At 36.7% G+C, this 11,929-nt stretch overlaps 1 protein-coding gene across 5 annotated transcripts in view; it reads right to left on the bottom strand.

Moving 5' to 3' along the window:
- NIPBL (NIPBL, cohesin loading factor) overlaps nt 354-11,929 on the bottom strand; it is a 211,919-nt gene continuing 200,343 nt past the window's right edge. For 3 of the 5 annotated variants that reach the window (XM_013984737.2, XM_021076591.1, XM_021076590.1), the window contains 5 exons: nt 8,986-9,132; nt 6,344-6,618; nt 3,840-4,014; nt 1,908-2,096; nt 623-1,344 (listed from right to left, as the gene is read on the bottom strand). In XM_013984737.2, the coding sequence (XP_013840191.2) occupies nt 979-1,344; nt 1,908-2,096; nt 3,840-4,014; nt 6,344-6,618; nt 8,986-9,132 (1,152 nt within the window). In that variant the 3' untranslated portion in view covers nt 623-978. Of the gene's footprint in view, nt 1,345-1,866; nt 2,097-3,839; nt 4,015-6,343; nt 6,619-8,985; nt 9,133-11,929 lie in introns of all 5 variants that reach the window. The other 2 variants (XM_021076592.1, XM_021076593.1) reach the window with 2 other exon arrangements.

Raw genomic sequence — 11,929 nt, 5'->3', positions numbered from 1 at the left:
ATCACTAGAAAGAAATTGAAGCATACAAGGAATAAACTATAGTTTCTTTTTATATCAAAATGTACTCTTGAAAATGTGTTTGGCACAGTGCTAAATCATATATAGTTAATACTAAATATTGCAGGATACAATAAAACCCTGGAGTTAATTGTTTACACCCTCTTATGGGAATGAAAATAATAGATACCAATTATTCAGAAGTCAGCCTATACAAACTGTATAAACAATATTTTATGTTTTGTTTGAAAACCAGTGATATAATAAATTTTACATAAAAGACTGCAAAATAATATAAATGGATTTAAACAGATCTTTACAATAAGAAATTCAAATGGAAACAGACAAGTAACAAAGAGAAGTAAAAAAATTTATTGCAGTATTCGCTCCACCAGATTGCCTGGGGATCCCTTTTCTTGTATTGTTTTCAGGGTGACCTAATACATCAAAATCTACATTTACAAAAACTCCTTCTGCAGATAGGTCATAGATACTGCATGCTTTTTTTTTTTTTTTTCCAACAGAATAAATTATATATCCAGGAGATTCTGCCATTTTACAGCCTGGAAAAAACAATGCTTCCCTGGAAACTGGGCTAAGCTAAAGAAAGCCATCCGCTGCTAGGTTAAACTCCAAGAACACTTTATTAAGAACATTAACAGACTAATTTCCAACATTCACTTGTTTATTTTTTAAACAGAAAGTTTTTTTTCCAAGATATAAACAATTTTTGTTAAACTATAATACAGTGGGAGTAAAAATGAACTGAGAATCTGTTTCTGCTGCACAACAGCGAAGGGAGCTCCCACAAAAATGTTTGCCCAACATTTCCTTCTTTTGTTCCTGCATCCCAGGTTCCATTCTTACTCTTCATAAAACTGATTTTTTTTTTTTTTTTTTTTTTTTTGCCAGAATGTTGATATTTCAAGTTTTTCTGCCTTTAAAAAAACTCCTGTAAATTTGGCTGCATGTACAAATTCATTAGCTGGAAGTCCCATCCTTGGCGGCATACAGGGATCGTAAAGTCTGAACAACTTTATTAGTCAGCTTATTAGCACTCGTTAGAGCAATTTTTTTGTAAATAATGTCTGACTCTTTAATAGTGTCTACCCAAGGCACCAGTTTGCGGCCATCACGGCGCTTAGCCTCAGTCCAGGAGCCACTGTAGGAGCCTGCCATCCACTGAACACTGAAGCCATTGCTGGTTTTCTGTACTACTCTTGCAATTTGTGGTCGATCTTTGTACTTTGGACAGCAAATAGCGATGACATCCATGACGTCAACACTTTCATTCATCTGTGCTGCCAACTCCGTAGAGTCTGAATTTCGTTTTGACCTTCTCAATGACTAAAACATTGGGAGGGGGGAAAAAAGACCAAGTGTTACACAAAATAATTTTAGTGAAATTATTGTTTTTATTGCTTTTAATCCCTTGACGCCGGGAGTTGGGATTTCCCAGCACACTTCCATTGCCGGCAATGAGACGCACCGTGACCGCCAGCGCCAAGGGGTTAACATATACTTGTAAAACCACGTAACTCTTAATTTGTACCCGTGTCTTTACTCTTATTGATATATAAAATTATATATACATATGAACCATAAAGCTACATAAAACTTAGCAACAATAAAAAAGGATAACACACATTAATACAGTCCAAAGAAAAATTAATAACCCTTTATGCTGGATAAATCTCATTTCTGTTTTTTTCTTTTTTATTGTCTTTTATGTTAAACTTTCTACAAAAGGTTGTATAAATGGATAAGTAGAGAATCTCTATCTACAAAAATGTTTTTTCTCATAAGTATTACATTACTTGGTGTACATTTAATAGACTGACATATATAAGCACATAAAAATCATTTTACGTAATACGCTGCGAAATACGTTGACTCCTCCTCCGCCTCACCCCTGAAGTGCCTCCTCCTCTATCCTCCCCATCACTTTCATCATCTTCTGTCTCTGCTGCTGCATTATTTTTAGGGCTGCCTCCTCCAAGCAGCGAGGTAATTGCTTTGTTTCGAGCATTTGTGCTAGCCGACACCTCCCCTTCTTCTTCCTCTTCATCAGGGTCCAGATGTTCCATGAGAAGTTTGAACTACAAAAATTAGATAGTAATTTAGAATTTTAAGTAAGTATTTCAAACAAGACTGCCAGATTCCTAAATGTTTTCCATGGCAGTAATTTTTGGTGTGCGTGAAATAGACTTTAGCTATTGTCCAAGTTGGGGGTTGGCAAACATTTTCTGTAAAGAGCCAGACATTGAGTGTTTTTTGGTTTTGCTGGCCAAAATGCAATACATAAATGAATGAGCCTGGCTGTTTCAATAAAACTTGATTTTACATAAACAGGCAGTTGGCCAGATTTGGCCTACAAAGCCAGATCTTGCTGATTTTGGTCCAAGTTATCAAGTAGCCAGGTGATTACTAATTATTGACAGACATTTAAACATTTTCTGCTCCTTTGCTTTCTGCCAATGAGAGGATACAAGAAGAAGGAAAAGATGAAGAATTTTAAAGAAGAACTAAAATAAATTTCAAATTTAGAGTATAAGGGTTTGCATAGGAATAATATGAAAACCACTGTGTAGGTCACATTCTTAGTCCAGAAAATCACTGTTAGTTATGTTCAGTCATAAGTAGATTAAAATTAAAAAATCTTTATTTTTACATTTTAGGACAATCTTGAAAAGCATTTTTTAAAACACTGAATTTTTTTTTATTGTGGTAAAATATACATAACATAAAATTTACCATTTTTAAAGCGTTTATTTAATTCATTAAGTATATTCACAATATTGTGCAACCACCACAACTGTCATTTCCAAAACTTTTTCATCATCCCAAAAAGAAACTCATTCTGTACCCACTCAGTACTCCCCATTCTTCTCTCCTTCCCGGGCCCTAATACAGTAACCTCTATTCTATTCTCTTGCTCTCTAAATTTGCCTATTCTAGAAGACATTTTATTTTTTTTAATTTTTAATTTTTTAAAAAAATCTTTTTAGGGCCATGCCTGCAGCATATGGAAGGCTAGGAGTAGAACTGGAGCTGTAGCTGCTGGCCTTCGCCACAGCCACAGCAACGTGGGATTTTAGTCTGCAGCCCTACACCACAGTTCACAGCAACACCGGATCCTTAACCCACTGAGTGAGGCCAGAGATCAAACCAGTGTCCTCATGGCTGAAGAGGGTAGAAGGATGACTTATCATGGTTTTTTCTTTTATGAAGTACAAACCATGTAATCCACTATGTTAAAAAAAAACAAGCAAACACATATATGGGCATAGCTTTTCCCTAAAACTTGCCTAAAAACTTTTAGCTAAAATATGGAGTTCCCAACGCAGCTTACTGGAGTTCTCATCTCTGGAGCTCTGGGATGCAGGTTCAATCCCTAGCCCAGCACAGAGGGTTAAGGATTCAATGTTGCTGCAGCTGTGGCACAGGTTGCAACTGTGGCTCAGATCTGATCCCTGGCCCAGGAATTCCATATGTTGTGGAGTGGCCAAAAAAAAAAAAGAAGAACCCAATGTGGTGTCTGTGACGATGAGGGGTCTTATTCAGTGGGTTAAGTTTCTGTCTTTGCCATAAGCTACAAAAACAAAAAACTTTTCACTAAAATAAAGTTATTGGTAGGCTGGCATTTCCTAAGAAAAAACAATGATGGGGCAGTGCGTGAAATGGGAAAGGCAAGCTCAAAGTAACTCATTAGAACTATAGAGATAAAATTAATGGTTCATAAAGCTTACCTTCAATGTAAAGGAGGTAGCTATTTCTCTCAAAAGAATTTACTTTACAAATGCTATTATCAGAAGGAAACATTTTTCAGTTTTACTACTTACATCTAGATACTGTTTTACTATACTCCTCTTCACATCTTCAGTGATTTTGGAATTAGCCATATCACTCCGCAGGAAGTCCAGTGTTTGTTTGGGATGAAAATGAACTCCTGTTTTTCGGTTTATCGCCTTATCATACACTTTTGCAGATTCAGATGGAGAGTATTTCTGAATTTTACTGTTTTGGGAAAATAAAATCATTAATTTAACATTTTTTCCCAGGTACTTACATTAAAATTGATTCCAGTTAAATTTTATTTACTTATAATTAAACTTTCTATCATTTAGATTTCAACCAGTGAAACTGTATATATAACATTAAGTGTAATTAAAAAAAGGAAAGCAAATACATAAAAACAAAGGTTTAAAAAAAAAAAACGCATCAGATCCGAGCCACACTTGCAACCAACACTACAGCTGCGGCTGTATCCTTAACCCACTGTGCCAGGCCAGGGATCGAATCTGCGTCTCAGTGCTCCAGAGACACCGCCAATCCCACTATGCCAGAGCGGTAATTCCATGTGGGACAGTTTTAATATACTTTCTCAATACTACCTAACTGATTTACCTTGTTTCACTTTTTTGTGCCCCAACTATTCATTCTCTGTACAGCAGCCAGAGTGACGGTTTACAAACCTGTTTCACAGTCTTAACAACTGTTTCAAAATCTTTCCAACTCCTTAGTACTTCCCCAAGACTTAACAATGTTTTAAATCATTCTGAATTACAGGCATACCTTGGAGACATTGTGCATTTGGTTCCAGATCATTGCAATAAAGCAAATACCACAATAAAACAAATCACACAAATTTTTTGGTTTCCCAGTGTGTATAAAAATTATTTACATTTACACTATACTAGTCTATTAAGTGTGCAATAGCATTATGTCTGGAAACAACACACAGGTTAACTAAAAAAAAAGTTACTGCTAAAAAAATGCTATCATCTGGGAGTTCCTGTCGTGGCGCAGTGGTTAACGAATCCAACTAGGAACCATGACGGTGTGGGTTCGATCCCTGCCCTTGCTCAGTGGGTTAATGATCCGGTGTTGCCGTGAGCTGTGGTGTAGGTCGCAGACGCGGCTCGGATCCTGCGTTGCTGTGGCTCTGGCGCAGGCTGGCAGCTACAGCTCCGATTCGACCCCTAGCCTGGGAACCTCCATATGCCGCAGGAGCGGCCCAAGAAATGGCAAAAAGACAACAACAACAAAAAAAGCTATCATCTGAGCCTTCAGTGAATTGTAATCTTTTTGCAATAGCAACAAAGATCAGGATCACAGACCAGCATAAAAAATTTAATAGTAGTGAAAAACATTTAAATATTTTAAGAATTACCAAAATGTGACACAGTGGCACAAAGTGAACAAATGCTGTTGGAAAAATGGTGACGTTAGACTTGCCCAACACTTTGCTCAAAATTTCAATTTTTAAAAAACACTCAATATCTGCAAAGTGCAATTAAACAAGGTATGCCTGTAGTTGCCAACATTTAACATCGTCACTTCTCATGAAAATCTAGATTATCCAGCTTCTCTTGAAAAGATGGAAACTCTGGCCACACTGTACCCACTCTTTCATGGGAACAAACTGATGAACATCTGAGTAACATCTGAACCCTCTGGATGCAACATGTTCTTTCCATTTTGCCACTGATCTTCTATCAGGTCTACTTTACTCATTGCACTATCATCCCTATGAACACTTGACTTCAGAAGGTTTCAATGAATGTGAAAAATGTTCAAAATTCCATAGGTACAGGGAGAAAAGAGATACCTATAGTGACTACTGGTGGGTAAAATTTATAAGGCATTCTCAATTTATTAGTACTTTTCTATCTCCTAGAGCATATTAAAGATTACTGGGTTCTGTTAGAACTCAGTCTAGCTGGTCTGCACCTTTTCTTCATTCATTGCTCTTTAAAAACTTAAATTTGCAATCTATTTTAAGATTAGCCTAACTCTCTAATACCTTTTAAAGGAAATCAACACAATAAGGCTTTTAATTTATAATGCATATCTTCAGTTAGAGAATACGGTTTTTCCCCAATAACAGATTGGACAGTAGTATGTCATATTATACAACAAAATGCTATATAGCAATAAAAAGGAACAAACTCCTTTTTTAAATAGCAGGATTTTTAATATTCAGCATGCAATCAAAAATGGGTTTCAGGAGTTCCCATTGTGGCTCAGTGGTTAACAAAACCGACTAGGAACCATGAGGTTGCGGGTTCGATCCCTGCCCTTGCTCAGTGGGTTAAGGATCTGGTGTTGCCATGAGCTGTGGTATAGGTCGCAGATGTGGCTCAAATCTGGCATTGCTGTGGCTGTGGTGTAGGTCAGCAGCTACAGCTCTGATTTGACCCCTAGCCTGGGAACCCTCATGTGCTGCGGGTATGCCCTAAAAAGACAAAAGACCAAAAAAAAAAAAAAAAAAAAGGGGGGTTTTATATTTGTTTATTATTTGAAAAGAATAAAGTGTTTTCTTTCAATGCTTATATAATCTTACCTATCAGAAAAGCCACAGAGATTCTTCAAATGTTGTTTTAACATCAGAAGCAATAAAATACCCTGCGAGACATTTGCAAACTCAATTAAAGGAGCTGAATTTTCTGGCAAACATTTCATCACTGAATTTATGTCATCTTCTGAATCGGAATCGGAATCGGAATCTACTCGTTTCCGTGACTTCCGAGGCCTGGAGACTTCTTCTTCACTCTCGCTTGACTCATTTTCCTTACTAGGAGATGATTTTCTCTCTTTCCTTTTGTCTTTTACCATAGACTGGAAAAAAAAAAAAAAAAAGAGGAAATTATTCTGTCTGAAAATAATAAATCCAAAATACCACTAACAACTATACATATACTCCATTCAACAGCTTCCAAAGTATCCTTAAATTTTAATATTTTATATATTGTTGTTCTGGTTGTGGTACAGCAGAAACGAATCTGACTAGTAACCACGAGGTCGTGGGTTTGATCCCTGGCTTCGTTCAGTGGGTTAAGGATCTGGCATTGCTGTGAGCTGTGGTGTATGTAGGTCACAGACACGGATTGGATCCTGCACTGCTGTGGCTGTGGCTGTGGCTGTGGCTGGCAGCTGTAGCTCCAATTTGACCCCTAGCCTGGGAACTTCCATATGCCACAGGAGTGGCCATAAAAAAAAAAAAAAAAAATTATACATCAAAACCCCGACTTTCCATAAAAAAACTGAGGATGTAACCCTTGGGGGAAAAATTTCATTCCAACACTAAATAAAATCCAATCCTCCAACTACTACACTGCACTTCTAAAACCCTTCTGAAATAAACATTCAAAGGGAAACAATTTTTTTTTGGGCTGCGTTTGTGGCATGCAGAAGTTCCTGGGCCAGGGACTGTACCCATGCCACAGCTGTAACCAGAGCTACAGTAGTGACAATGTTTGATCCTTACCGACCAAGCCATGAGGAAACGCCACGATTTTCTTATAGGATAGTAATAAAAGATAAATTAGCTATAAAGGTAACAATTTGGTATATGGGTAAGCCATTATAGAAGAAAATTATAATTTAACTGAGGAGAATATAATAGGCTTGAATTCCCCCAGCTTCAAACTGCCCCTTTAAAGAATGTTTCAGTAAGATAATGTACAACTTAAATACTTAAAGTCTGTTTCTTTCTTTTTTTTTTTTTTTTGTCTTTTTGTCTTTTTCCAGGGCCACAGCCGCAGCATATGGAGGTTTCCAGGGTAGGGGTCTAATCGGAGCTGTAGCTGTCGGCCTATGCCAGAGCCAAAGCAACTTAGGATCCGAGCCCCGTCTTTGACCTACTCCAGAGCTCATGGCAACGCCAGATCCTTAACCCACTGAGCAAGGTCAGGGATCGAACCCGCAACCTCATGGTTCCTAGTCAGATTCATTAACCACTGAGCCACGACGGGAACTCCAAATTCTGTTTCTTTGTGCTTTATGAGACTGTTAGCTCTTAAAAAAAAACCAAGTCAGCTGGCTTCATAGAGGTGGAAAACACCAGACTACAAAGCAATATTCAAAATGTAACTGTTAAAAAATAAAACAGGAGAAACATGTACGAGTATATTTACAAAAGTAAGCAGAGTAAGAAAACATGATGGATCAAGTTCCTGGGAAATTATTAACTTCTCAAACCTTAATGTGCATGTTAAAACACCTAGAAATTTTATTAAAAATTCAGACTCTGTTACAGCAGATCTAGGGTGGGACCCGAGGTTCTGCAGTTTAGTAAGTCCTCAGGTGAGGCCAGTGCTAGTAGCCTGGGTGTATAAATCAAGTAACAAGTGTTAAGATACTTCTGTAATTACAACCTTTAGGTTTTAAATAATCTCTTCAATTTATGAGTTTCACTAGGCTGAATTATGAGTACTAAGATATAAAATGAGAGATTTACTTATATTGCCAGGCACATGAAAATATTCCAATTAAATTACAAAGAATGTAAATTACCAACTGTACCTACTATGTGCCCAAGTGATACACCATGTATTTTTACAATTTAAGTATATTTCCTCCTAAAACCATTAAAGAAAAGATATAAAGTTCATAATGAGAAATTTAATAAAGATTTTGGGCATAATATATGGTAACTCCATTAGGATGCTGGTGTTCAGGGGTAAGGAAATCATTAGTATTGTAGATTTTGTGTGATTCCTTGCTAAATAAGCTACTTACAGATATATCTGTATCTCTTCAAATGTAATAGTATTATCTACAGCATTACCAGATTTATAAAATAGCAACATGTTTTAAAATGGGGTTTAAATGAATATATGAATGGACACCAAACACTTAAGGTCAGTGCTTAAAATGAGAGAAACAAAGGAGTGGGATGGCTTATTAACAGAACAATTCCTATATGTGTGTGTGTGTGTGTAACACACACACACACACACACACACATATATTTTTTTCTACCTAAATGATCTGGAATGAAATGGTTTAAAGGTCTTTCTTAGTGGAAACGAAATGGCAACCCACTTCCTTCCCCCCAATTCAAGCACGACCCAGATTTCATGAAGTTTATTTAGAAAGCTTTTATATTCCTGTGAAAAGAAAAGAACAATGAGAAACAAAACAATGAAAAAGCATGCCTGCACTCTGAAAGATGCATTAAGAATAGTAATGTGTGTAACTTACCTCCTTGAATGACTGCAGTAGGTTACTACCAGAAACTGAGAGTGTAATGTCTATATGATGCATTATAAACAACGGCTCTTCCTGTGTCTGGTATGGAAAACAGGCTAGATTGTCTGCTATGTACAAGAGCATATTCACTTCTGTTTTCTGTAAATTTTAAAAAAAGGTACACATGTTTAGTGGATAATCTAGAAATCCATCCCAAAAAGTCTTTTTAGAAGAAATACTACAGGGCACTTTCACCTCAGTTAATGTTTCACAAGGCGGTGGGGGGCGAAGGAGGGAAGAAGGGAGAAGGGGGGAAAGAAATGGATTTTAGAGACTAATCTTAAACCCATTTTGAGAGATTTCATAATAACTTAAACCACGGTACCTTAAGAAAGGAAGAGGTGAAATTTTTTAGTGCACCCAAGTGGGAGTGCCTGGTTTTCTTATAGGAGTATATAAAATCTTTATGATAAATCCATACCACATCAGAAAGTACACATATGAATTCATAATTTGTCAGTGTGGTTCTAAAAGTTTAACCCATATGGAGATCAGTTACACACAGTTACTATTCTACCTTCAAAAGTAAGTGGTAATTGTAGCAATAATATGTGGGTTAAAAAAAACAAAGTTCATGAACTTACAAAACAGTGGTCAGTTTCCTATGTATAAGTAATTTAGAATATCAGATTCATTTTGACAGTGCTACCACTTCCACACCATAAAAACTCTGATGGTGGCAAATCATAGCTACTACTAATTGTCTGCTTTAAAAGAAAGTAACAAAGACTTTCAGCATTTCATGATCATACAGAATATAAACAGAAAGACATGTTATTAAATTCCTTTAAAACATTTACAGCTTAAAAAAAAAAAAAAGAGGAAAAATGGGCAATGAAAAACACTCCTTTTTGGAGTTCTCTTGTACACAGTGGGTTAAGGATCCAGTGTTGTCACTGTAGTAGTTTGGGTCACTGCTGTGGCATGGGTTGGATTTCTGGCCTAGGAACTTCCACACGCCACAGGCATGGCCCGAACCAACCAACCAACCAAAAAACCCCACTCCTTCCTACCATCTCCCTTATCCTGCTGTTCAAACAATGTAAAAATTCAGTATTAGCCATAGCACAACAAAAATCCCATAAAACAGATGGAATAAACTTGCTATTTGTACTCACTCTATTTTTCATTTTTAAATATATAACAATCCCACATGTTAAAGTTGGGTAAATACAGACAACCACCCTCTCCTTCCCGAAACCTTCCTCCTTAGGTTTTCCTTCCTAGCTTTTTGACTATTCCTCTACCATCTCCTTTTCAAACCAACTCCTTTTCAAACTGCTTTGAGCAACATTCTATTATTCTTTTAGGTGCTTGGGACAAAAATATTTCAGTTATCCTTTGGCTATTCTTCTCACAAAGTCTCATTTAAATTTGTGTTCCTAAAAATGCTCTTTGTTACCTGTTCTCATCATTGTATTTAACACTTTCTTTCTTTTTTCTTTTTGTCTTTTTAGGGCCGAACCCACGGCATATGCAATTTCCTGGGCCAGGGGTCAAAGCAGAGCTGCAACTGCCAGCCTCGGCCACAGCCACAACAACTGCATCTGAGCCGCATGTGTGACCTACACCACAGCTTGTGGCAACGCTGGATCCTTAACCCACTGAGCAAGGCCAGGGATCGAACCCACATCCTCATGAATACAAGGAGGTTTCTTAACCTGTAGAGCCACAATGGGAACTCCTATTTAACACTTTCAACACTCTTCTGCTGTCTACAAGATCCTCCATAAACATGCCTCACTGTAACCTTACTGTTCCAGTTAAATAATAATCTGCTCATTACTTCCCATAAATTATTAACATTGTACATTTATTCATGTTTTAACCCCTGCCTTAAACAGTAAATACATTTTATCTAATGCCCCTAAGCCTATACTGATGTGTTCCTCCTCTGACAGCCTCTGCTGGAGGTAGTCAGAAGAAAGCACCGCATTCTGAGAGCTGGATTTCTATTTAGCATTTCACATGCTAAGATGACAGAACTTCCAGCTAATGACATACAACAGGCAATGAAACCATGTAGGAATAAAGCTCAGGAAGGAGATACAGATTAGAGTAGTATCATCAATATAAACCACTGGGACTCAGACTATGCTAACTTTAACTGCTACTTCCTTTATTTTGCATCTTATCTCCCCAGCTGAAGGTAAGATTCAATGAGGGCAAGAGCAACATATACTACCATTTTGTATTCCTATCAACATGTCCTACACACAATAAAAGTTTAATACTGATGACAGCCCTAGTGATGATTAAATTGCATTCCAAGTATTTCTAAAATAGAAGTTTGTAGTACTTATTTACTAGGTAATAGACCCCTAAATTTCATGCAGTACAAAGAAGAGATCTAGTAAGGCATCTATATCCTGGTAATTTAAATTTTGCTTTACTGAAAAAAAGCTGGTATTGGAATAGCAACTAAGTCAAGCCACAAAGTGATTAAAATAAGAAAAAAAAATTTTTTTTAAAGCTTTACACACATACACTAATTGGTAAGCTCTATGTGGAAAGATACCACATCTGTCCTATTTGCTGTTTTACCTTCATCTCTAGCACAGTGGCTACGATGAGTATATGCTGAATAAATGCTGATGTAAAATGAATAATATCTATCTATCTATCTGATTTATTCTTGAAGTGATAGTTTAGTAACATGGTTTATTTAAAGGTATGCTGAAAAGAACTGTTATCAAAGTTTATAAGATATTCAGTATGGAGACACGATTTTATTTTATCTCTCACTGTGTTTATTTTCATGGAAAATTTCCCCTTAAATTTTGACTGTATCCCATGTAATTAACATAGGCTTAAAGAGACACACTTAATATAGTCACTATTATTTATTAAAATGGCAACTTTTTAAAAAAATGTACACTACTTTAGGCATAAAATT

Source organism: Sus scrofa, chromosome 16 (genome assembly GCF_000003025.6).
Source record: "Sus scrofa isolate TJ Tabasco breed Duroc chromosome 16, Sscrofa11.1, whole genome shotgun sequence".
In the NCBI taxonomy this organism is placed as follows: domain Eukaryota; kingdom Metazoa; phylum Chordata; class Mammalia; order Artiodactyla; family Suidae; genus Sus; species Sus scrofa.
The sequence above is the reverse complement of the archived record's forward strand: the minus strand, read 5'-3'. Positions and strand labels throughout refer to the sequence as shown.